The sequence below is a fragment of the Heteronotia binoei genome, chromosome 21 (assembly GCF_032191835.1).
Source record: "Heteronotia binoei isolate CCM8104 ecotype False Entrance Well chromosome 21, APGP_CSIRO_Hbin_v1, whole genome shotgun sequence".
NCBI lineage: Eukaryota > Metazoa > Chordata > Lepidosauria > Squamata > Gekkonidae > Heteronotia > Heteronotia binoei.
The window spans coordinates 135,246,622-135,273,224 of NC_083243.1; the positions used below are offsets into that span (position 1 = coordinate 135,246,622).

Here is a 26,603-nt window from a genome sequence, read left to right on the forward strand (position 1 = left end):
TCTGATGAAATGGACTTTACCGCTCAAAAACTTATGATTCAATAAATCTGTTAGTCTTGAAGAATAGGATTCCTTTTGGTTTGTTTGGTTTTTTGCTGCAACAGTTAACATAGCTAACCTTATTTGAATTTTAAATGTGTTTCTTTTTATCCCACTTGGTCAGGAAAGTTGAACTTCAGAATTCAAAACAAGAACAAACTTCTTGTATGGATCACTGTAGTCTGCAGAGCAGTAAATTGTTGTCAGACCTGTATCACCAGCCTTTAAAATGTGTAAAGGAAACAAATCACCGCTTTTGTAGTGTTAATGTTTCAAAGGCTGCTTTGTTTTGTAAACTAAATTATCCTGCTTGACCAGTTGTTTCATACAAAAGCAGTCTTAAGTTAAAGTTTTTGTCACTGTCACAGATCAGTCATTGCTAACGACTGCATTTTTGAACACTTTTGCTCTATCAGTTCTTCTGTTCATGACACCCCCCCCCCCAATGTTTTACCAGTTTTAATTTTCTTTTTAGTTTAAGCTATGGAGAAGGACATCCATCACACTCGGAAGCAGATCTTCACAGACAAACATATACAACTTCCCAGCTTCCTGCATATGCTACCACACCCCACCCAACTGGTAAAAATACTCTAAAATTTCAGTTTAAATTTCAGAATAAAGAATTTTATTAATTAAGTATAAATTCAGAAGTATTATGGAATAAAATAAATCTCTTACCTTACAAGACTGTGTACTTCATTATGTTGAAAGGTAATGAACTTGCCCAGGATCAACCAGCAAATGTCATATCTGAGCTGCCTAGTCAAGTAAATATTTGTTGACTATTTTTAAATATTCAGGCATAGTTCCTTACTAATTATTGTGTTGTTAACCATTCAGTTGTGTCTGATTCCTGGCAGTTCTTTGGGCCAGTGCTCTCCATGTTTTCCTATCTTGGAGTTCTATGCTATTGTGTACTGTGTGGTATTGGAGAACACATTCATACATGATATGGTATAAATAAAAATAAATGTTTGCCTTTGCCTTCCTGTAGGTCTTTCTGGAATTTTTGATAACACTATGCACAGTGGCAGTAGCAACACTAAGGAAACATCAGTAATGAATTTTCTCACTGCAATTGATTCTCGAAATGCTCAGGCTGTTTCTTCAGGAACTACTCTATTACCACAGTTCAGGGCTTCAACATGGCAGCCAGGTGACTTTTTTTCTATCTTTGGAAGTCATGTGAAGTGCTCCTCAGTAATAGTATTGATGAGACATATTGTTATGTTTAATACCGTAATGCTGAACCAAGAGAAATGTTTTTACTCTAGATTTCCTCTGTTAAATTACACATTTCTAGAGATGACCTGAAATATTTTGTGTTAAGAATAGTTATTAAAGAAGTTCTTTGAGAATCATATTGTTTTTGTGAACGTTGTAATAGTACCAAACTGCAGTTCTAAACTATTTTATTTATTGCTCTCTGTATAAAATCAGTTAAAATCATTTATGCTGGCATATTTTATTGCAAAACCAATATAATTTCTTTGGAAGGCTGGATTGTTGAGAGAACATCTGTCACAAACATATCCTTGGATCAGCCTCATATGAAGGTTTCCAGAACTAATTTGATGTGTACTTGCAGCCCTATGTCACAAGTCTTTGATGGGTTAATCCTAGAAGTTGGACCATGGAGCATCCATTAGCAAAATTCTTCCTTAAGGCCAGTTATTGCCCAAATCTAGCATATTGTTAGTGCTTTGCTAACAAAGGCTTGAAGCTTTTCTTGTTAATTAGATGCACATATTTTTGTATCAAGGAGCATAGTAGTAAGTAGCTCTCCAAAAGCAATGAGTACTGAGAACAACTCACCTAAGTTATTCTTAGTTTAACCCAGTTAAATAAGTATTTGTTAAGGCAATTGCAATGTAATAAGAAGTGTATCATAAATACAAAGAGAGCTGTACTTTATATATCTGGGTCAGTGTACAGGAGTTTGAATTTGTACATCCATCTTGCCAAAGTACTAGAGGTCCCTAATCTAGACCTTGACAACCTTCCTTTGGCTTTATGAGCCACCTCCAGAATTTAAGAGTCAGATTGTTCAGTAATTTAACAGAGGAAACAGTCTAAATTTTAATAACTATAGTTTCTAATAATTGCTGCCACAAAATCTGAACTTAAAGTCTTCACAGTTGCTTGTCATTTTTTAAAAGCTATAACAAAGTGATATAACATATAAATAAATATGGGGTAACCCTAATTGTCATCCCAACAAAAAGCTAATCTCTGTCCTAAACAAGCTTTCTACTGAGAATCAGCAAGAGGCAATTTCAACAACTTACTGCTGAAAATAATAGGTGCCACAATGAAATTTCTAGGTATCTTGGTGCCTGGGATTTGTCAAGCCACATTCTAGTCCTGTAGTGGCCAAACTGTGGCTCAGGAGCCACATGAGGCTCTTTCACACATATTGTGCAGCCACTGGGGATCAAGGAGGAACTTAATGCAGGCTTAGTCTCAAGTAAGAATGCTTAGTATTGGGACCTCAGTCAGCCTCTGAGTGCTGACCCATAGGTAGGTGATTGTTTCCACTATATGTGAAACAGGGAAGGAGGGGGCAATAGGCAGGCTTGCAAGTTCTTCACCACCATCACAGGGGTCACCTGGAGACCTAAAGCAAGGAAAGAGCACAAGAGCTAAGGGAGCTACCGGAAGAAGGGACACAATTAAAGAGGGTGGCACAGAGTTCCCCCTTAGTTTCATAGCTCTTGTAGGAGCTGTATTAACCTTGGTGTCAAAGCAAAGAGAGATGCATAATGATGCAAATGGTGGTCAGCAATTTATATGCTACATGTGTGTTTCCTTCTCCCACTGGTAATTCTCTAACCTTCCCCTATGCTGTTCTTACGGGGATTGTTATTCCCAGTTTTGTTTTGTTTTTTAAAAAAGCCTCCTAGCATGATTGTGTTGTAAAGTGCATATATATGTACTTTATCTTTCTGTGCAAAGAAAGTATTAAGAGTTTTAATAAAGACGTGTGTAATATTTGTTCATGTCTTGTGACTCTCAAACATTTGACGTTTATTTTATGTGGCTCTTAAATTAAGAAAGTTGGCCACCCCTATTCTAGTCTTTGTGCTTCTATAATAGCTGTTTTTAAAAATGAGGGAGCACAGTGTTGATAAATGGAAAAAAATACAGACTTGCAGCAAACACTGTGAATATATTAAGAATTTATTTTTTATTTATTTATTTAGAATTTATATCCCGCCCTTCCCACGAGTGGCTCAGAATGGTTTATCTCTTTATTTAAATTTATATTTTGCCCTACCACAAGTGAAAGAATATGGAATAACAAGAAGAATTGTTCAAATATTACAGTGACTGAGAAATAACAATTCACATTCAAATATGATTTAAAGATTACAGTAACTAAAGAATAATCCAACAAATTACAAAGACAAGAATCCAGATACAGTCTTGTTTCAAGGGATTTTTCTTCAGTATATGAATACCAAGTAGGCAAAAATGTTTTAAGACTTCTTATGAAGAATAATATATTCACTGTCTTTTGTAAACAGGAGTCAGTAACACAGAGGAACTTCATTCAAACATGTTCAGACTTCTGAGTCAGGAATCCATAATTCTTTGCATAGAGATTTTGGTGGAAAAAACAGCACTGGTCATTTCTCAGTCATGTAATTTTTGAACTGTATTTCTTCTTAATGTATATGCTTCTGCAAATATTGCAGTAATAATTCTCAATACATGCCAACCGTTTGCTGCCAAACCATATATCTTTATTTGCTATAATACCTATAACATTCTTTTAAAATGAACCGAGAAAATTGAGTCTTGATTAGAAGGACTTCTGCATTTATCGTAAATAGTTGTATTGATTGAAATGCTGTTATCTGCATGTATTTAAGTGCATGACCTAAATAGTGTCAGGGAGGTGCAATAAAGAAAGTTATCCCAGAACTACTGCAATTTCACCTCTAGGTTTTATATTAGCAAACTGTAAAATGTATTTCCATTGTCCTTTCCACAAAAGCATCATTGTATTCCCCCTCCCCCCTTTCTCAATAGGTATACATTCTTCAACAGCAGCTGAACTTTTTGCTACCGGAGCCTTGCCAGCTTCTGGAACATTTCCACCAGCGTCAGTTTATCAGCATCCCACTGCTTATAGCAGTAGAAACTTTGTTTCAACTCCCTCTCTAACTCTTCAAGATGCAACTTTCAGTGCAACATCCAATGGACTTCTGACTACTCATGACCCTTTACTGCAAATTAAAACATCCCAAGGCACAGTTCCTACTGCACTAACGTTTGAGCGCCTGGGCAGTTCTGTGTTAAGTACTAGCATACCACCTCAGTCTTCAACATACCGCTCTGCTCAAGAGTCTGCAGCGCATCTCTTGCAGCCACAGTTTAGTTTGTTGCCTTCATCACTTGGAGGAGCTCAACAAACTCCACAAGTGTATAGCTCATCTCTGTTTACTGGTTCCACTGCCTCCATTGAAAGAGCACTGCAGCGAGAATGTAGTGTTATTAAACACCATCAGCGGCCTTCAAGCACACAGTCTGCTCAGGCACAACTGACTGGTTCACAGCATTCCTTACACAACTATTTATCAAGCGCAAGTGGAACAGATTTTCCAGAAACATCCCAGCAGTCATCCATTTCTTGTAGCCCAGTTGGTGATACTACTCAGGTGAGCAATGGTGGATCACAGCAGAAAACCTCTCAAGTTTCAGTGGAACTTGCTCAGTCATACACATCTGCAATTCCATCACCTGGCTTCCCATCTGTTTCCACTGCTAAGACAAAACAGTGTTCTACAAAGCAGCCACAAAGAGTAACAAAGACCCCCCAGCCTCAAAGCATAGCCCTTACTGTACAGACACAGACCTGTTCCAAAACTACACAGACGCAGAGTTCTGTGATAGCAGGACAAGCACAAATCTATTCTACAGCACAGCTCCCCAGTCTCTTGTCAGTAAGCCAATCACAAAACTATATTTCAGCTCAATCACAAAATATGCCATCTGTCAGTCATGCACAGGTATTCCCAGCCAGTAAAGTTGAGAAGCTGCCTTCATTGTACAAAACTCTTTCTTTTTCTGGGCAGTCACAGGCTGTTACTTCTGATAGCCAGACACTAAGTTATTCTGATCAACAGGTATTAAGTTCAGTCCCAAATGAGAACTACTCTGGGCAAACAGGGGATCTTTCTTCAGGCAGTCAGTCTCAAAATTATTCTTCCAGTCATTCTCAGGGTTTGACGACGATCAGCCAGTCACAAGTCAGTTATTCATCTCAATCACAGGATTTGTCAGTTGTTAGTCCTTCAGAAACGTATACTACTGGACAGTCTTTAACATTAACATCGCAATCTCTTCCATTTTCATCCTCGGCTCATGTTCAGAATTTATCAGTTTCTAGTCCCCTCCAGAGCTATATTCCCCTACATTCTCAAGCGCAAGAGTCATCATCTTCCCAGTCTCAAAAGTTTTTGGCAGTTGTCCAGGCTACTCCTTTTGCAATGCCAGCTCAATCACAAGCACTGCAGAACAGATCTCCCTCAGATACAAAATCATACATGAAAAGGAAATCTGATCCTAATTTGTATCAAGCATCAAAGCAAGATGATCATTTCCCAATGCAAGATTTGCAGGTATTGCAACAGCAAGCATCTCTGGATTCTTCCTCTCAAAGAATAACTGATGGTGAAGCTGATGTGCAGGATACCACTTACAAAGTTTCCAAAGCAGATAATCCTTATTCTCAAAGTGTAATCAGGAGTAACTCTCGTCTTGAAGATCAAGTTGTTGGATTTACTCTTCAGGGGTCAAAAAAAGATGAGAGAATGATTAGCTCTGTGGCTCAGCTTATCCAACAAATTGGCCATGCCACAAATGTAGTAACCCATGATGTTAAAAAGGGAGCTAATTTAATGCAGACAACTCAAGTAAATGTGGATGCTAAAGAACTAAACCAGCAACATTCTCTTCTGCATAAGGTACAGGAAGCTAAAGTCTCACAGCAACAAGGCCAAATCATTAGCACACCACCCCAACTTCACACACAGGCCATAAGGCATGGCCATCACCTCTGTCTGCCTGGTGCACAAGTTCTTCTAGAATCTGCTTGTGATTTACACATGCTTCATCCGTCAATATTGCAATCTGGCTTAGGTCCCACAAAAATATCTCCACAAGTGCAGTGCATTCAGAGTCCTCAGCAGGTGACTCATCAGTTTCTTCAGGTGGATAGTCACATGGTTCAAAGTAATGGAGGACATTCGCAGCAGCAGCTTCATCCTCAAACTACTGAAGTTGTCTCTGAATCCACAAAGCCACTACAGCAGCACTTGACATCAAAAGATAATTTTGTGCAGCCAAATCATGAACCTAAGAATCAGTTTGTTTCTCTTAGTACTGTGTGTTTTCCAGAGTCCATGCTTCTCAGTGATGAGAGGAATATACTCTCTAATGTTGATGATATTTTGGCAGCAACAGCTGCTGCTTGTGGTGTAACTTCAACTGAATTTGCCAAAGTATCATCTAATGAAGAAGAAATCCAGTCAATTGAAAACGGAGACAATTCTAAGGCTCAGTTCCAGGCAATAGAAGTCAGGCATGTAACACCTACCTTCAGCCCCACGCCAACAGTTGCTGGAAAACCCCTGAGTATAAATAATATTTCTTTAAATGGAGGCCAGGTTACCCTCAGCCTCTCAGCAGTGTCTGCAGCGCAGCCAAAAAATCTGAGCCTTGACCAGCAGCACATAGAAACTTCTGATCAAGGCATTCCCACAAGGCTTGCCACATCAGAGCTTGAACAGAGGCAAGAACAGGTCTCTGGCCTAGTGAAACAGCAATCTAGCACTATTAATGACTCTGAGGGGGGAAATGTTGATGGTACCTTAAATATAAAAGATGCAGACTTTGTTTCAAATGGTAGGACTCTGAACAAAAGTGTCATATCAAACAATAATTTTAATATGGAAAGTGAAAACTCCATGATAGGAAACAATGCTAAAATTCCTTTGCAACCAATACGATCTACGCAGCAACCAGATGAAAATGGTAGTAAAGCAGAAGAGGAGAGACAAGACACATTGCAAGAGGACCTTCAGAGGCAAAAAGACAAAGGACAAAATAAAACTAAAAGTATTGGTGACGATGACACAAATCAGAAGCAACTGACACAAACTGGGCAATGCAGACGTCAGAACTCAAGAGGAACTGATGCCAGCTTGCTGTATTCATCCCCTGTTGCTGAAAGCAGCTATGAAACCTATGAACATCAAGAGAAAATGAGGCAGAAAATCAAAGAAGTGGAAGAAAAACAACCGGAGGTCAAAACAGGATTCATTGGTTCTTTTTTAGATTTCCTGAAATCTGGGGCCAGGCAACAGTTTTCAGCTCCTGCAATACGTATGCCTAATCGTGTGAGGAGGCCCATTGCCCCAGTCATTAGAGCACCTTGCACACATCCCCTGTCAAAACCTTGGGTGACAGCACCTCCTGCATCTCTTGAGGAGGGTTGTGAAAGTTCAAACAAAAAGAGCAGCGAGGAACCTAAAAGAAGTTCTGAAACATTGCCTTCATTTTCTTCTGATGAAGATTCTGTAGGAGCTAACCAGGACCTTCAGAAGAGCATCACATCTGCATTATCAACCTTAGATGATACTTCTGATAAAAAGAAAAAAACAGGTAAAGGTTATGATGTTCATAATTGGATACGTGATTATTTTTAAATAAGATAAACATTGATCATTTCTGTTTGATCAAAAAGTTGTAAGCAGATGTTTTGCTCACTCACCCTCAGGTAACCAAGTTTCAGCTGGGTAAAAGAACTAAATTTTGTTCTATTGAAAGGTGTGAGTGAGCTTACACATTTACCCACTTTTCGCAAACATGTTCTCATTTGCTATGGTTTAATTTCTTGCTGAAAGCTTTTTTGGTGCTGCTGAGTTGCATTAATTTAATTGGCCTCTTTTTAAATGGACTTCCTTACTAGCTTGGTTGAACTAAACTTCCAGTATTGAAATAGACAAGTTTGACAATGAAAAATTAACCTTGTGTTTTCCTCTAACAGAGGGATCTCATTTACACTCTGCTATCCACCCACTCTTCACCCCACCCCAAATGTGCACAGCAGTTGGTCAACTCACCAGTTAAGGTCTGCCTCACAAGCCATGATCTCTATGCCTCCACCTTCAGACATGAGGCAGGTGTCAACCAGAGATAGGGCTTTTTCAGTAGTAGCACCTCACTTGTGGAATGCCTTTTGCTTTAAGGCTTCTCTGACACCCATGTTAATTGCTTTAGGTGCCAAGCCAAAATGTTTCTGTGCACACATGATTTTAATTAAGGAGTTGATCTTTTTAACACTATTTCAATCTAGAAACTGTTTTAAGCTATTTGGTCTGTTTTTATGATTATTTTTATGCTGACTTTTAATATTTTCAGTGTTTTTATTTTATTTTTTTATCCACCTTAGGCAAGTTCTTGGAGAGGCAGCATAAAAATGTTCTGAAAAAATACCTATCATTCTAACTTCTTCCATGTGTTTTTTTAGCTGGAAGAGTTCTAGTTCCTAGGCACCACCCATCAGATCTATAGATGCCTGGCATTTTGCTTTGTTGGAAGCTTCATTATTTCTATATGCTACACTATTTTTAGTGAAAAGCCAATCTGTATTGAAATAAAAAATGAAAATTGAAAGCATATCAAGACTGTTTCCTTCGGATTTTTACTATTTTAAATTTGAAAATATTGAACAGGTGGCAATTCTAAATGTAATATCAAAACATATTTCTGCTTTATGCTGTATATTATCACATAAAGTTCTAAAGTCTCCATCATTACAGTGTTTTTCTTTGGTAGTTCTTCACGCAGCAGCTGGATGAGCACTTGTCAGAGATGCTTTAGACTGATCGGGCATAGAGCAAGTGGCCTATATGGCCCTTTCCATTTGTTTGATTCTATATATACACACACATTTGATTCTATATCTACATATTTGCTATATGTACATGCACTGTAGGCTAGACCTAGAGCAAAGTGGTTTGCCAGATTAAATTTTACTAATGCCAGGGAGTTCTACTAGTACCACATCATAATTTTCTATTGACTTGGAAACATCTAATGGTATTTTCAATATGAAAGTAAAATGAAATTCTTATTAAATTTAATACTTGTTTTGTGCTTCAGAAATGGAAGCAACTGTGTCCAGTGCCATGAACAACATTGTTCTAACGAAGGAATCTTCTCAGATAGCTCCTTCTGTGGCAGATGCTCAGATGAAAACCTGTTTTGTACAACCTGAAGAGAGTGGTGCTGATTCAGACCAGCTAGCAAAGCCACAGGCAGCTGCTGCAATAGAAGGATGTTCTGAGGAAGAGAATGGGGACAGTGGAGGCGAAGGCATGTACAGAGAACGTGATGAATTTGTAGTGAAGATTGAAGACATAGATACACTAAAGGTAGGCCAGAAGTTTGCTTTGAGCAGCTTAATGGTTCAGAATGGCCTTTGATTAGTGTACCTTTCCCATATTTTCTTGGTGTCTTTGAAGTAAAGTGAAGCTCTAATCTCAAAAAAAGTAGACTCCATTAGTGTGTATGATTTCATTCAAGTGACTTGTTTGTTAGGGCCTATAATATTTTAAGACTTAGCAGCTTGATAATGTCATACAGTAGCTCAGTTCAACATCCTGCCAAAACTTAAGGAAGCTTCAGCTGTGATTTTACATGATGTCTGTAACAATGATGTGTCACCAAGGGACATCTCCTCACCTCCAGTCTGCTGCCGTATGGAAACAGAAGTGACCATGAATGTGTGGTATTTCTAAAGATAACTATTGAGACCATAGGAGATGAAAGCGGGCAAGGAGCTTAACATTATGGCAGACCATTGCCTGACACATCTCAGTTGAGCTAGAGAGTACCAGACCTCTTCAGAAAGGGCATATAATGCTTTAATTCTAAAACCTTCAGTATTCAAAAAGAAAAAAAGTAACGTAATTCCATATAACAGAGGTCAGTGACTTACTGCTGCTTCTTATTGACAATGTAATGAGATTCTTAATAGTTTTAAAAAATATTTTGCTGGATTTGCAAAGTGCATTATTAAAATTTTCCAGCATTAAGTCAAAACTATTTTATAGGTGAACTGTGGACTTCCAGTCTCTCTCTACTGTTGTCTCGTCCAAATCATTAGCAGGGGGAGAAGTACTGATTTTGCATATGGAGAATCCTACATCAAAATCCTTACTCATTTATGAACTTGATGGGTTGCTTTGGCTGAGCTACTGAATTGCTGCTTAACCTACATCTGAGGGGGAGGGGGGTAGCATTTTAAACCTGTGTTAAAAAGCTCTGTAGAAATGAAAAATTACGATTTAAAATAAATAATTATAATAAATATTCAAGATGGTGACTGTTGGAGCTAATTACTAAAGCTGCATAACTACAAAGTTAACATAAATGGATGCTTTTTATTTTAACTATTTTGGTTTTATAGGCTGCTTTAAAAACAGGAAGAGAGCCTCCAGCCATCTGGAAAGTCCAAAAAGCATTGCTGCAAAAGTTTGTTCCTGAAGTAAGAGATGGACAGAGGGAATTTTCAGCTACCAACAGTGTAAGTGTTCGCAGTCACAAAACATGTCCTTAGCAACCAGAAGGTTCCAGATCAAATCCCTTATTTCTGGTTAAAAGGATCAGGTAATTTATGGCGGCAGCTAGGAGAATTCGTGAGGATTATGTAAAGAAGGGGTCCTGAACTGACTGTTTTTTTAATTTTTCTAAGCTTGTATTTTATCTTTTCTTAAATGCCTGAGTACTCTGTATATCATCACAAATGCTGCTGAAACTATTATATAAATACAGAGACCATGCATAAAGTTGCCAAATTTTGTTCCCATGCAATCAAATTGCATTTTATGGTTCTTACAAGTTAATGTCGAGGTAACAGATTGTAATTTTAACCAGTGTATTCTAGTTAATATTTTTTCTGGAGCTGTATAATTTTTAAATTTTTTATTATATGTACTATATTTATTAAGCTAGAAGATGTTTGACCACTACTGTATTATTTGTCATATCTCATTATTTATATTCATGTCCTATGTTTTATTTTCACATTTATTTTTTAAATATCTTACATTTTACCTATTTAGGTCCATCTTGATTTTTACAATTTTTATGTGGTTGTTGTTGACCTGCATTGTGCTGTGTATTTGGTCATGGACCGTAATAAAGCAAACTGAAACTGAAAGGATCAGGTAGTGGGTGATATGAAAGGCCTGTGCCTGAGATCCTGGAGAACCACTGCCAGATGGCATAGACAATACTTGACCAGGGGTCTGATAAGGCAGCTTCTCATGTTTAAATACAAAAATTCTGTGTTAGTTTTATATCAGAAAAGTTCTTAGGTGTTTTTGACGGGCTTTTCTACCAACTGAGGGAACTCACACAGCCTCCTATGATTTTGGGGAACCAGGTTTGTTTTAAACCATAAACCTTCCGACAGTTACTAGGTGTTTTCAAGGTAACAAGTGTATAGCAATGGATTCAATGCTGTGAAGCAAGTTGTGTGGTTTGCATGTAAAATATGGAGCTCATTGAGGCTGAATTACAACAGCAAAGAAGATTTATTTACTTGCAGGTGGGTTTCAAGGAACAGATCAGCACAGGTCTCCCAAGTAGACAGAACCTAGCTGAGACACTAATTTAAGTTAATCATGGCTTCAGAGAGTAGTTTGAATTTTCTTTAATACTTTCAAGCACAAACAGATTTTAGCTGACAAGCCACTTGGTTGGATCCTCTCACATGCACAAGATTCCACCCACACCACCTTGCCCTTTCCCAAGAGTCTTACTGAATTACAAGATCTCATTACCAGAGAGGGGCCTAATAGCCAGGTACTCAGGATGGGCAGAACCGGAAAAATAATGGTTCATTTTGGTTCATGGTTCATTTGATTACATGAACCAACTAACCACCATCTTCTCCAAACCAGCTCTTGCTTCTTTAAGGCTAAGGAAGGCATTTAAATGCCACTCCCTCCCTTCTCTAGCCAATCTGCAGTTGCTTCATGGCTGAGGGAAGGAGGGGGAGGCATTTAAATACCACCCTTCCCTTTTCCAGTCCACAAGCTCTCCATTGTATCCTTTGGCTCTACAGGGTACAGCGGAGAGATCTCCTTGATCTTTCTTCCCTTCCCTTCCCCAGCCAGCCAGCCCTGGTAGGCTGGCTGGCGAAGTGAAGAAAGATCAAGGATACTTCTGGTGTAGTGGTTAAGTGTGCGGACTTTTATCTGGGAGAACCAGGTTTGATTCCTCACTCCTCCACTTACAGCTGCTGGAATGGCCTTGGGTTAGCCATAGCTATCACAGGAGTTGTCCTTGAAAGGACAGCTGCTTTGAGAGCCCTCTCATCTCCACCCACCTTACAGGGTGTCTGTTGTGGGGTGAGATGATATAGCAGATTGCAAGCCGCTCTGAGTCTTTGATTCAGAGAGAAGGGTAGGGTATAAATCTGCAGTCATCGTCTTCTTTTCTCCCCGCAGACAGCTGGGGATCTGCTGGGCTGCCCAGATTCAACCTGGAAGCCCAGCAGAGCCCAAAGAACATATGGGGCTTGGAGGGGGGCACCTGTGGAAGCCAATCCCAAGGCAGTTCAAATTCTAATTAATTTTTTGATTTTGTTTGTTGTAGTATCTTGGGTATTTTGGAGATGCAAAATCAAAGTATAAACGGGTATATGTGAAAATCTTAGAAAATACGAACAAGAAAGAATATGTAAGAGTATGTTCCAAGAGACCAAGAAATAAACCTTTGCAGTCTCCAAGGTATTTGATTTGTTTAACATTTTTTTCTGTAATTTTTTGCTAACCATTGATGGTATTTGATGTGTAGGCATATTGGGTTGTATCCAGAATTTCACTTGCAGGATGGAAATTGCTCACCTATCCTCCTGCTGCACCTCATTGTGTTCTGAAACACTGCTTCTGGAATTCATGGTCCTTCCCTTGGGCAGTTTTGGGTACAACTTGATCTGAAGTGGTGGTTGGAAGCCAAGCCCTTCCCTCTGTGAGTGGGGGCGGGGGAGAAGCATTGGATACTCCATATTTTAACACTAGTAGATTTTAAGGCAGCTGTTTTATAACATCTGCTTAAAAGTGATCTGCCATATGCATAAGACTTGTTAGTCATCACATTAAATAAGTCTGTTGTAGAATAGCCTGAAAACCTAATCTCTTCTTTCCCTACTGGGAATGAATTTTATCCAACATCTTCCAGCAGAAATTATTAATGCTGGTTATTAACCTCTTATCCAGCCAGTAACCTACAGGACAGAAACACTGCTCATGCTTATGTTTGTAGGAATTTTCCTAATTCGTTAATAAATGAAACTCTACCATCAGCATCAATTAGCTTAACTATCTTGGCAGAGGGGAGGGGTTTGGTCAGAATTCCTTTTTTATTTAAATTGGTCAATACACAAGTACATACAAAGAACAGTATCAGTAGAAATACATTTACAATCAACTACAATGACTATTTGAAACTAGCTTAACTATTTTAATATGGAGCACAGGTCCATCAGTGGCTATTAGCCACAGTGTATGTGTGTATATAAAATTTTTTGCCACTGTGTGACACAGAGTGTTGGACTTGATGGGCCGTTGGCCTGATCCAACATGGCTTCTCTTATGTTCTTATTTTGTTATATGGGAGGATCTATTAGTATATATGTCTGAGAATGAAGAATGCATTGAAAACAACATCTTAACAAATAACCAGATTCAGTTGTTTAATAGTTTCAGCTATTTTGTCTGTCTATGGTGAAAAAGGAATCAGGGTGTTTATAAAAATAGGTATGAGGTTGTTCCCCAGAGAGTACTGAGATCTAGCTCGCAAAATCTGCTGACCATCCCTGGGCTGAAGGAGGCCAAATTGAAATGGGAGAGGGCCTTCTCGATTACAGCTCCCCACTGGTGGAATCAGCTATCAGAAGAGGTACAGGCCTTGCGGAGCCTCAACCAGTTCCGCCGGGCCTGCAAGACCATCCTCTTCCAGTTGGCTTTTTAATGTGGAATTAAAATGAAAACTATGTTTTATATCAAGATCGTAGCACCCAATCAAATTGTGATTTTAAATTGATAATTGCTATTTTAAATGTAATTGCATATTTAATTAACTTTTATGAAACTGGGGTATTTTATTGTTGTATTACTGTAACGTTGTATTTTATGCTATGTAAGCCGCCCTGAGCCTGCTTCGGCGGGAAGGGTGGGATATAAATTAAAAATTATTATGTTATTATTATTAATGATCAAGAATAAGAAGGCTTGAAATAAATAATCTAAATGAATTCATAGAGATCAATCACAATCTGTTGCAATGATTTTTTTTTTTAAATGGGCAGAACTGTTCATTATAAGCCAAGTACCAGCATCAGCAAAGTTCCTGATACTCCAGCACCAAAAACAGCAGCAGTAACAACAAAAGTTTCTTCACTGAAACCCAAAGCTAAACAGCCAAAGACAAAGGCTGAACCACCACCAAAGAAACGGAAACTATGGAAAGAAGAATTCCCCACTTCTCCTCAGCGCCAGAGTGATGAGGATGGTGAGTTGATACTGTGTCAAAAGAAACTATTCCAGTAAGAGAACACAGTGTTGTTTTCAGATACCAAACTGGGAGTTCAAAGCTGAGACTATCCATTACATTTACTTAGTAAAAATAAAAACAACTTTTAAGCCAGAATGTGTTCATAGTGTAATTGTGAAAACTGTGCATAAAATCCAGATGTGCTTCTCAGTTTAGAGTCAATCTCATTTTTTCCAGTGGTCACTAGAGGTCACCAGAGTTTCAGTGAAAAAATAAAATGTTTGTATTTCAGATATTTCAGACACTGCTCCTCCAACTCCCTTTGTTGCTCGCTTCTTGAACACCAGAGCTATGAAGGAAACATTTAGGAGTTATATGGAACTGCTTGTTAGCATTGCTCTGGACCCGGATACAATGCAAGCACTGGAGAAGAGTAATGGTACAGTTTGTTCACCCTTTTGTTTATGATAACTTACTGTTTTACATATTATGTTTGTACTCAAAAACTGTACATTGGCAAGATCAAAATAGGCACATGCCCATATTGTTTAGATGTGCTTGGAGCTTGCCAGTTTTGCAACAATAGCTCCTTTATACCTTTTGGAAGCAGGCATGGAATGGGAAATCAAAATGGCCGTTGAGCAAGCTAGGCTGAGTGACCCTTGCAATGCTAAGCTTTTTGACAGTTGGATATATCTGCTTCTAGCTGCCAGCAGGCAGTGGCCTATCAGGAACTTTCCCTGTAAGAAATGGCCAGTCTCTTCTACTTGGAAGTCACTTTGAAAGATTATCTTGCCTTCTGGAAACTTCTTGTAGCAGAGGGGACTACAAAAAGCATAGCCCTTTAGGTCCTGGTTGTTGATTTTGATACATTTTGCTTCACTTCATTAGAACTCCACAATATTAATAAGTACAGTAAAAGCTTTGTTATCCAGCATTTGGTTACTCAGAATACTCAGTTAACTTAACTGGCATTGCCTCAAGGGGTAGCTCCTCGCCAACAGCCACCTTACCTAGTCTTTGGAAGTGTGCCCCACTCCTGTCTCTTCAGCTGGCTATCTGATGCCTGCTCTGGCCATTGCTGGGATTCTGCTGGGTGGTGGGACTGCCGGTTGATATCATGCTTAGTGCATCTCTCAGCTCCCACAGCTTGCCTCAAGCTGTCAGGACCCTGCTCTGTCAGAAGATTCCTGGGCAGCTGACCCACATGTCTCTTTGCTGGATAGAACAGCTTTGTAGCTAGGGGGGATGGGGAAGAGTGGGAAATGGTCCTATCAGCACTCTCAGTGGGGTGGTATTTGGTTACTGCAGATTCTGGGTAAAAGGAAGGGCACAATACTCTGGCACATTCATTTTAACTGTAATAGCTGGTTTTTACTACCGCCACCTACTGTATTATATACTTGTAGGAATATTGTAGGAATATTGCATACTGTTGAGTATTTAGAATAAATGTTGTTTAAAATAAATCAAAGTTATATTTAGGTGTAAAAATGAATTCACATTTTTAATGCTCAGTATTCTTACAGGGCTGATATAACCTTGATCGAAGAACTTTAAAATATATTTAGTGAAACGTAAGCTAAAAACAAGTGAGGAACTGCAAGACATGGAGGCGGAAGAATCCCATCCTCCCTCGCTTGCTCCGTGGGCTACCCAGTTGCTGGTTCCCGCTCACCACCTGCAAGGCTACCATTTCTGTGGCTCACAGGGGAGGGAGGGTGGCTCCTGCTTCTCCTTCTCCCATTATCTTTTGTCTACAGCACCATGGGAGGCAGCAGTTCAGTTCCCATGTTCGCCTCAGCTATCCCTTCTGGGAGATGGTGAGACTTCTCAGTCACTGGGCCACCCACTCACCAGCTCCTGCTGTTCTCCATTCACATGCACAGTTGTTACCTCTGCAGCTTCTGTTTGTGTGTGTGGGGGGGGTGGCAGCAGTTCCTGTTTCTCGTCTCCTGTCCACCAGGCACACTGATGCCACCTCAACCCCCCTCCCTTTACTTCCTTCTGCCACCTGTAGTACCTGTGCATGCTTGGCTCAAGCAGTGATGGTGGTAGCAAAATCTCCCACTCCTCTTTGTGCCGGGTGCGGCCAGTTCACCATTTGCTGCCACCACTGCAAGAAGGGTGGATGACGCCAGCCAAGGAAGCCATGTTATCTGAGCAAGTTCAGACAGTGTTCCTCTGTTTTGGGGGAGCTTAACTCTCCTTAAGTTTTTAGATTTTTCTGAAATCTTGGTTAATCCTCTTTCCTATTAGGGTGAGTGATACACAATTGGCACAAGACTCATTTTTTATGTGACACCTATTATTTTTGCAATCATTGGTATCCCTTAAACTGAAACGATATATTTGAAAACCTGTTTCAAAACAAGTTAAGGTTGAATAATTGATCCCTATGTATCTGTCATCCCAGTTTTATATTTTTCTTTGCAGCAAAAAGATCTACATTTCTTTCTATTCCATTCTGTAGTTCAGAATTGGGTTTTTTGGGCAGTCTCCAGCTGTGCTTACCTGAAATAATATTGTGCATGTGCATCTCTTCCCTGGGGGCAATGGCTCACAGTCCTTTTCCTGGCAGTACATGCACCAAAGTCCCATCCTGACTGAGACAGGTGTGCACATTGGCAAAGGCAAGAGAGCCTGCTGCATCCTGGCAGAATGACACAGAGATCACATATCTCTGAGTGTCTAGGACAAGGAATGCAAAGGCTGGGGGCTATAACAATATGTAATTAATGGGCCTCAGACTACAAAGACAAAGTAGTGTTTTTCAAACGTGTGGTGGTGGTAGTGTTAGGTGGGAGGAAAACAAGCGGAGTCATGGAATACATTGATGGTGTTCAGAACACAGCCAAGATTTTATTTCTTGTTGCAGCTCCCTGACTCAGTTAAACTTGAGTGGACATTAAATGGTTTCTCTTCATCATTCTAGCTAATCTTTTTCAGTCAGCTGCCTTGGTGTACTACCACACTTTCATGGCATTTTGTGAATAAAGTTTGAGTTCAGTGGCACCTTGCACACTTTTATCAGATACCACATGCACATGAAAGCTTATACCCAGAATTAAACTTTGTTGGTCTTAAAGGCACCACCAGACTCAAACTTTGTTCTGTTGCTTCAGACCAACATGGCTACCCACCTGAATTAGATATAGTTAGTGATCTTTTTTGAATGATAAGCATAAAATGGAGCCTATTTGAAGTATGCTTACTTTTATCCATAATATTATGCAGAAGAAAACATAGGTAAACTGATTTACATAATGCTACATAAACCTATTCATTAATTCACAATAAGAAAGACTGTTTGCAATCTGGGATTTAAAAAAAAAATCTTCTAAAAATAGCCAGTTCAAAAGAATTAATGCTAAGTTACAGCCTTCCTATCTTGTAGAGAAAGATTGATAAGTGCTGTACAGTGACCCTTTACAGTGAGTTGGATCCTACAAAATGCCTAGGAGTTTAAAGGGAGATTGTTCTTTCCTCCAGAAGACCCTGTCACCCTAGAAAAGCTGTTGCTGAGGATCAGGTAACCCAGATGGACAGGACATATGTGGGATACGGTAAGGAAGGGAGATCAACACACATGCACACCCTGTGCTGGTGGGAAGTTTGGCCCACCTCAGATCTGCGAGTGCAGAGGGTGGGTGCTTTCATCCACTTCACTTTCTTTCTGTGGCTTTCAGTGTCGCATGACATTTTTTTTCCAGAAGTATCCCCAGTTTTCAGCATTGGGTTTTCTGAGGTCACAGGATGGCTAAGGGAAGAGGAATGTAGGGAAGAGCTGCTTCTTGCATTGCTGATTGTTGGGATACAATCCATGTAGTACTTCAAAGGCTGAATACAGCAGATATACAGCTGGTTTAATGGGCTTAGTGCTTGCTTTTTATACGTGTTGGTTTGTGGAACTTCACTTTGAGCTATAGCAAATGGTCACTCTGGGGCGGCACATGTTGGCTCAAGATGCACTGCTGTTAAAGTGGTAATGAGATATGTTCTTTGTAAAATCTCACAGGACTTTGGTTGTGAATCAGTATATTTGAGACTAGGGAGGAGAATTTCAGTCCAATTGGAATATAGTAAAAACTTTGTTAACCAGCATTCTTGGGGAATCACGGTTGCTGGTCAGCCAGGCGTGTCAGTTAACCAAGTGGGGACCCGCTGTCTGCTCCTCCATACCCTGAGGGGAGGCTGAGGAGGAACAGCCAGCAAGTCCCAGTGGATTCCTGGTCATAGGAATCACTGACCATGGCCAGAACAAGGAATCCCGCCCCCCCCCCCATGCTGCTGATAAGCTGTGTGGCAGGCAGTTTAAAAGGCACCTCATTCCAGTTCTTTAAATCCCTGCCCACTGAACAGCCGATTGGCAACATGGAGGCAGGAAACATTGGCTCCTGGCAGTGAGAATCTTGGACATTAAGTACTGACTGTGAGCTGGCGGCACCCATAGCTGGCACTTGGAGCTTTCTCTACCAAGGGCTCTACTTCAAACAGCATGCCAGTTAACTTGAATGCCTACAACAGTTCTTAGTGTACATTATATGCTTTGCTCCATCTGATTATTTTACTGAGTATGTTTCTTGTCTTTATAAGATGGCTCTGTGATGCACTTCGCTTGAATCTTTTCTGTGTTTGAAGTATGATTATAATCCAGTTGATACCATACCAGTTGTGGTAGAGATGCACAAAGAATTGTTCTTTTTTCAAAGCTTAGAGTTATATTATATTTGGGCATACACCTATTCTAAACATGTTTTCTGTGTGAACTACTGTGGTGAACTAGCTAGCCTGACAGCAGACCCATAGCTACAGTGTGAGGCCCCTGGAATCCTGACTCCCTGACTTCCCATCCAGCCCAGGCTCCCCAGGACTGTCTGTTGTTTAAGCCGTAGCACCTGGTTGCTGCAGCCCATGGGGCTGTTCTGGGTGGGCAAGCGGGGCTGGGTAGCAGGTGCACTCTGGACTCGGTAGTAGCTGACTATGCAAGCACTGACCCTCCCTGCCCCACTGCTGGCATGTAGAGATGTGCAAGGCTGGGCTAGCCTGGCAGGAGTCCTCTGCTCCTCCTCCCTTTTCCACAGGCATCACTGGGATGTCCATCCCCTTCCTCTGCCTCGCTTTGGCTGGACCATTTTTCCTGAAGTGCAAGGAGGGCCCAACAAAGCGAAGATCGTTTTCTTGTTTTAACTGCTGTAAATTATTCAATTTATTTTAATATTATTAATCTTATTGTTTTGAATTTTATGTTGTAAGCTGCCCTGAGCCCGCCTCGGTGGGGAGGGTGGGATATAAATCGAATAAATAAATAAATAAGCTGAGGGAATGAGTGAACAGGGAATGGGAGCAGCCCAACCAGACCAGGCTGTTGAGGTGGGATATATTTGACTCCACTAGTTCAGGCAAGAGGGTGGTGCAGTCACCCACCCACTCCACCGTTCTGCAAGTGACTGACAGCCGGCTCCAGACCTCTGCAAAGGAGGGGTCAGGCGGAGGGCCACTGCTGCCACATGTCCAAGCTAGCCCACTCCACTGGGTTGGCTGGATGCAGAGGTGTGCCCAGGCCTGGGGCTAGCCCAGCAGGGGCCCTCTCTTCATCTTCCCTATTCCACAGGTGGCACCTTCCCCAGACAGGATGTGGGATGCCATTTCCTCATTTTATTTCATTTTTTTAAAAAAAATTGTGATGTCATTTTGGGTCCTAGTGCCCCCCCCCCCCCCCCCCCAATATTTGCAGGCTATGGGCTTGCCTGATGGTGTTCTAAAGTTTTCTCATTTTAGCACATTAATCAAGCCCTTTCTACAAGCATGAAAATAAATGTCATTATGGAACGCTCTGTTTGCTTTCCATTTGTTTTGAAGTATCATATATTGCCTTTTTTCCACCAGATGAACTGCTTTTGCCTCACATGAGAAAAATTGATGGTATGCTGAATGAAAATAGAAAAAGACTGCTCTCCAAATTACACTTAGAGCGCTCTTTCAAGGTACACATTGTTTGTTGTTTATAGTCTTTACGTTACTGGAAGCCTTTGTGGAAAGTATTGCCTAATTTATGCAAGGCCAGTAAATAACTTTGAGCTACAACAATTGCTGCTAGATTTCTTTTCTGGACGGGATTGCCTCTAGAGATTATTAAATGATATATAGCAGTGATTTTTGTCTGGTCTATTCATTGTTTACATTATAGAAGATCTTCTTTAAACTTCTAGCACACTTTATCTGACAGGTTTTCTACAGCAAAATCTTTTACAGTCTATTAATTGGCTGCTTTCATATATTGTTTTAAGGCTGCTTTGGAAAGCTTTCCTGAACTAACGGTTATCAGTCGTGATTCTAAAACGAAAAGTGGGGTGAGTGCAGTCTCTAAAATCAAGATGAATGGGAAAGCTTATAACAAGAAAACACTGAAGATTTCTAAAGCAACCACTAAATTAGCACAGGTGAGTGTTTCTACTGCCATGTTTCTCAAAATACACTAATACAATGCAGAATTGTTTCGATTGCTGGCTTGCGTGGATATTTGAGTTTTCATGCTAAATGTGATAACTTGGATTTTTTAAGCAGTTGGTACAGTACAGTATCTTAAATAAAATGACTTTTCCATAAGCAGTTTTATTCTAAATGGGGTTGGGAACAGAAAATATGTTCTGAATGGAAGACTAACTTCCCTAAAATAAATGTGGGTAACTGCTGCAGGAGAAAAGTAGTAACCTGCTTGCACCATTTGTTGATTAATTCTGATAATCAGTAGGTCTACACACACACACACACACACACACACACACACACATATTTTGGCAGGGGCGTTCTCTAAAGGTCTTAAGATTGTCATGGTTCATCATGACTGTGTTCTTATCCTTGATCTTTGGCTGTCTTCCCACTGGTATATCAGGATTTCTAACACAGACTTTATCTCCTGCTGCTGCAATTTTCACCTTTGACAGTGTAAATATTGAAATGGATTTAATTAACACTCAAGAGTAGCTTTGGTCTTCATTGCTGTTCTGAATTTCTGTGGTTGTCTCTGTCTTGAGAGCTCTAAGTATTTGGTGTTTGACAGAATCAATCTCTTGGTTGAATCTTTTGCATGATGCCTACTAAAGAAAGTGTATATTCCTCCTTAACAAAGCAGGAGTCAAGTCGCACCTTCCTACAAGCATGAAAAGAAATGTCATCATGGAGTGCTCTGCTTGCTTTACATTTGTTTTGACGTATCATATATTGCCTTTTTTCTACCAGATGAGCTGCTTTTGCCTCACAAGAGAAAAATTGACACATGAGAAAAAGTACAACTTGACTCCTGCTTTGTTCAACTGGTTCAGACCAGCACGGCTGCCCACTTGGATTCCTCCTTAAAGCAGAATTGTAGAATATTACTAAAGTTATCATAAATTTGGCAGGCTGTTCCAGGGAGATCTGGCTGCACAAGAGGGGGGAAGGGAGAGAATTTATAGTTGCCTTTCTCTTGCACTACGTGGCCTGTCCCCAGGGCTATTGCAGCTTGATATGGGAAGGGAGATGGATGAGTTAGGAAACCCAAATGACTTGTGGGGATATCACTCTGCTCATGTGAGTAGCACAGTAATATTGATAGTATTGACCCTGCAAGAGGCAGGAGTCAGTTAGTGTAGCAAAGTTTAATAATTCTTGAAAACCTGAATAATCCCACCATTATCTCTTGAATGATTGAAAAAAATAGAGAACTCATGTGAAATTACATTTTACTGGAAGCAAAGTAGAGCAGTTATACTCAGATGTTAATACATTCCACCCTAATTATTTTCCATTATGAAATTGGAGGGAGTATTCCCAGCTACACTTTTGTTTATGAAAGGTTGGGATAAATATTTGTAGGCAGAAACCTTCTGTCTGTAGTTACCTTTACACATAACAACTATTTGTTTCTCCAGGAGTTTGCTGTGGATCCAGAAAAAATACCATTGTGTTCTTTGTATCACTCACTCCATCACTACAAATACCATATGTTTCTGAGGTGCAAAGTAGAGGTGAGTGTTCCTCTGTTTTATGTAGTCCAATCAGTGCACCAGTCTGCTCAGTACAATGGGAGAACCCTCAAGGACTGTACCCCCTTCCCACTCTCAGTCAACTTATCCATCTTCCATCTTCAGCTTTCTCTGCTTCCCTTCCCCAGCGACCTCTCTGGCTGGGTTGCACAGTATCAGCTGCCCAGATCCAGTTGCATGGTAGGGAACCCAAATGACTTGTGGGGATATCACTTTCCCCTGTATCCTCCATTCCTTCACTGTTTACTTTTTCTTTCTAGGAGCCTTGCATCTTCTCTCTTTTCCATACTTCCTTCTCACCTACCCACCAGTCAATCACCTTTTATCTGGCCCTCCATCTTCACTTCCATATATTTACTACTTATTTACTTTTATTATACCCCACCTTTGTCCACAATGGGGACCTGAAGCAGGTTATATTATTTTACTCTCTTCCATTTTTCCTCACAGCTACCCTGTAGGTTAGGCTGAGAACATGTTACTGGCCCAAGGTCACCCAGTGACCTCCTGTGGCAGAGTCGGGAATCAAACCTGGGTCTCCCAGATCAATCTGAAACTCTAGCCAATATTCTATACTAGATTTTGTGCAATGTCTGCTGTTCAACAGTAGCAAGCAGCTGGACCTGGGTGAGTCATGGAAGTCATATGGTTGTTGTTGGCCCTGATCCTAATTATGACAGAACAGGCTTTTGATTTGCAGATCTTGCTCTGCCCACCCCTCGGTGTTGCCAACTCCTGGAGGGGGTCACTGCTTCTTTCCACTAGGGTACTCATTGTCACCATCTGTTTGTTTTAGGGATTTCCCCCCTGGGATGAACAGGAATCCCAGTTCCCCTTCCTGGTCCTTGCTTTTATATCTCCTGCTACTTAGGGACTAGTTACCACAGGGACCAATTACAACTTTGGGGCTCCCCTGGAGATATAGCCATGAGCACACAGACTTGGGCCCTTCCTCCTGCTGTTTACTGAGAGAAACCAAGGCATGAGCACTGGCAGTAATGTTGTGGCTGCCTAGCAGCAGCCATTGAAACATTGGTTTCTTAAAGCAACAAGCACTGCTTCTGTCATCTTGGGGGATTTTATCCCCCCCCCCCCCATTTCCTTCCTTCCAGATATTTCTGCAAACTTGGATCCTATGACATTGAGGATCAACTTTCCTGGGGTTGGAAAGGGAGAAGAACATGGAAGGATCCACATCCTTCCATAGATAGATTATTGGATCCAATTCAATATACTTATACTATATCTCATGCAAAGTACTTTCCAATAACTCAGGAAAGTACATGCCAGTTTTCCTGTATGCAGAGTTACTTCTCATCTATTAAGGATGTGATGTACAGTTAAAGAACCTAACATCACTATTTTAGAAAAATTCTAATGATGTATCAGTGTATGGACACTTAGTCTGTGCTTTTATTTTTCCAGAAGAGTTTGAGAACCATAGGGCTTTCCTGGTCTACACATTTTATGAAATACATTTACAAGTGTTGCACAGGATCCAGGTGTCTTTCTGCAAGAAAGTGTATCCATAGCAGCAATTATTACACTTCTTCCAGGTTTTCAAGAACACTTTTCACTTAGGAAATGAAACCTCATGCTAGTACTTTCCAATAAAGTGTGTAAAATATTGCGTGTGTGTCCCTCTTTGGATAGTGCCTGTGATCTTAACTGATGTGTCTCCTGCCTTCCTTATGCTGGCATATAGCTGTGTTTCTCAAACTTTTTGAATTCAGGCATCCTTTCTTAGTTAGGCTAGTTCTCTCCCCCAACCCCAATCATAGTATAAGTTCAGCACTTAAAGGGAATGCACCATTTTTCAGTTTCCAGTATGGCTCTTAAAGAACTTTGTACAAAAATGTTGTTTCAATCAAGAAAATACTTTGCTAAAAGCAATCTTAAGTGACATTCAGGTTTTGTTTATGTTGAAGTTGTCAGTCTGTCACTAAATACTGGGGGTGATAGGATGCATAAATTAAAAGTTACAGCTCTGGCTACTGAGGGTAAATACTGGCAAACTAATCATGTCCTGCTTGTTTTGTGTTTTCTCAATAGATTTCTTCTGTTCAAAAAAAGAATGCAGATCTAGGCCAGGAGGAGATTGTACAGCACTGCATGAAAAATATGAAATGGGTAGAAGACCTCTTTGAGAAGTTTGGTGAACTTTTGAATCATGTTCAACAGAAATGTTCATAAGAAACTTTGTCCAAAATCCCATGTTTTTCTACAGCATTCATAATAATAAACTTGAAAGCTCAAAGAAGCTCTGGTTAGCCTAATCATGCCAGAATCTATTCTAGGTCAGTGGAATTTATGGTGTTCTTTGTTCCTTGGCTTATAAGAAAAAATTATGCTGCCATGTAAATGGAACTACAAACAAAACCTCACTGCATTTTTAACCTGAAGAATGATTTTTGTATTTTGTAAACTCTTGTATTGTCATAACTTAGGTTTATTTTTGACAAGATGATCAAAGCATGCACTATATATATATATATTTTTGGCTATGATGAAAGTAACACTTAATATCATGGCTTTTTTTTTGACTCTGAATATTAGAAAGAGTCTGGGTTGGTAAACTAATATTTACATTTGGCTGACTTATTAAGTAGATCTTGTACATTTTGTAAACAGAGGTAGTGTGACAGAAAATTCTGTATATGAAAAATCACCATCAGAAATGAAAATCTTGCTCTATGGACTCCTTTTACTGCTGTTATGTTCAGGAGGCTGAACATGGAGTTGGTGCAATCCTGGGACTGGTATTTTTTGTCAAATTATACTGTAATAAAAACAATGACCTATTTCCCTCTTTTTGTTTTTTGAAGAAAAACATTTTCCTTTATAATGTGTTTTTTCCTTTGGAAAGAAATCAATTGTACATTTTATCTCACTAATAGTTGTATTTTTCACAGAGAAAATATTGTGACTATAATTGTTTCATGTATCTTTGTAATACTTTCTATTGTTTAAGTAAATCCTGTTCATTTTATATGTTAATTTCATATTGTAAACTATGTATCTTGATATAAACATTTTGTTTATACAGGTTTCCTTCAGTGTTAACCAGGAATAAGATGTACTAGACTTTATAAGTTTGCTCTGTAAGTGTAGTTGTGTTTAGACACTGCATTTATTTTCTGATACGTAAGAATAAATTTTTTAGTAAAATTGGATGATTGAGAGTTTAAGTGAAAAGCTACTACACCTGTTTTCTGGAAAACAAAGGTTGATGCAGTGTTGAAACACATCAGGCATAGTTTTGTTTTAGAACTGGTAATGGCAGAACTGTTTGCTTCTTGGTGCCTTTAAAATTCTCAGACATATTTTGTAGTTTTCTCCTCTGAGTTATTTTTAATCAATAGGGCTAGTAGGGCCCACTTAGACAACATGTGTTAATCTCAAATCAGTAGGAAATTTTCATTTGCCAACAGAATGCCTTACCTCAGCCACTAAGTCCTCTGCTTGGATTTGTGAAAAGACTGAACATATTGTCATCAAATAATTTATATAAATAATTGATTTGTCCTTTCACTGCCACTTAGTGCCTTAATTTCAGCCAAGAAAGCAGAATTCCTTGTTCATTAGCCAACCAGGATATTCTTATATGTAGCATGGTGTATTTTCCTTAGTTGTAAATATGTTCATTGCACCTTAGATTTGTAAAGTATAATGAAGGGCTGTGATAATGAGCAATTAAACTAGGATTTCGAAATATTGAAGGACGACATTTTGATCTTGACATCTTTGTTATGTTGAACAACCTCTGTCCTTTCAGTTTTATGTGGATACAGTAACATTTTCTTCAGTTTGGGGGTGGAGCAGGGGAGATTCAAGAATTGAAAATTTGGTAAATTACTTTATTGGTATTTGGAAAATGATATGTGTCTTGAAGGTTTTTTATACTGCACTTGCCTTGGATAAGCCAGGTTCTGAGACTATAGATAGGTATGTTGTATT

At 39.7% G+C, this 26,603-nt stretch overlaps 1 protein-coding gene across 1 annotated transcript in view; it reads left to right on the forward strand.

The window, feature by feature from the left end:
- QSER1 (glutamine and serine rich 1) overlaps window positions 1-26,365 on the forward strand; it is a 53,255-nt gene extending 26,890 nt beyond the window's left edge. The window contains exons 2-13 of the mRNA XM_060262133.1: window positions 515-621; window positions 1,037-1,198; window positions 4,078-7,713; window positions 9,217-9,488; window positions 10,526-10,642; window positions 12,721-12,854; window positions 14,435-14,637; window positions 14,912-15,058; window positions 20,509-20,606; window positions 20,910-21,062; window positions 22,533-22,628; window positions 24,699-26,365. Of these exons, the coding sequence (XP_060118116.1) occupies window positions 515-621; window positions 1,037-1,198; window positions 4,078-7,713; window positions 9,217-9,488; window positions 10,526-10,642; window positions 12,721-12,854; window positions 14,435-14,637; window positions 14,912-15,058; window positions 20,509-20,606; window positions 20,910-21,062; window positions 22,533-22,628; window positions 24,699-24,839 (5,266 nt within the window). The 3' untranslated portion in view covers window positions 24,840-26,365. The remainder of the gene's footprint in view (window positions 1-514; window positions 622-1,036; window positions 1,199-4,077; window positions 7,714-9,216; window positions 9,489-10,525; window positions 10,643-12,720; window positions 12,855-14,434; window positions 14,638-14,911; window positions 15,059-20,508; window positions 20,607-20,909; window positions 21,063-22,532; window positions 22,629-24,698) is intronic.
- The last annotated feature ends 238 nt before the right edge of the window (window positions 26,366-26,603 follow it).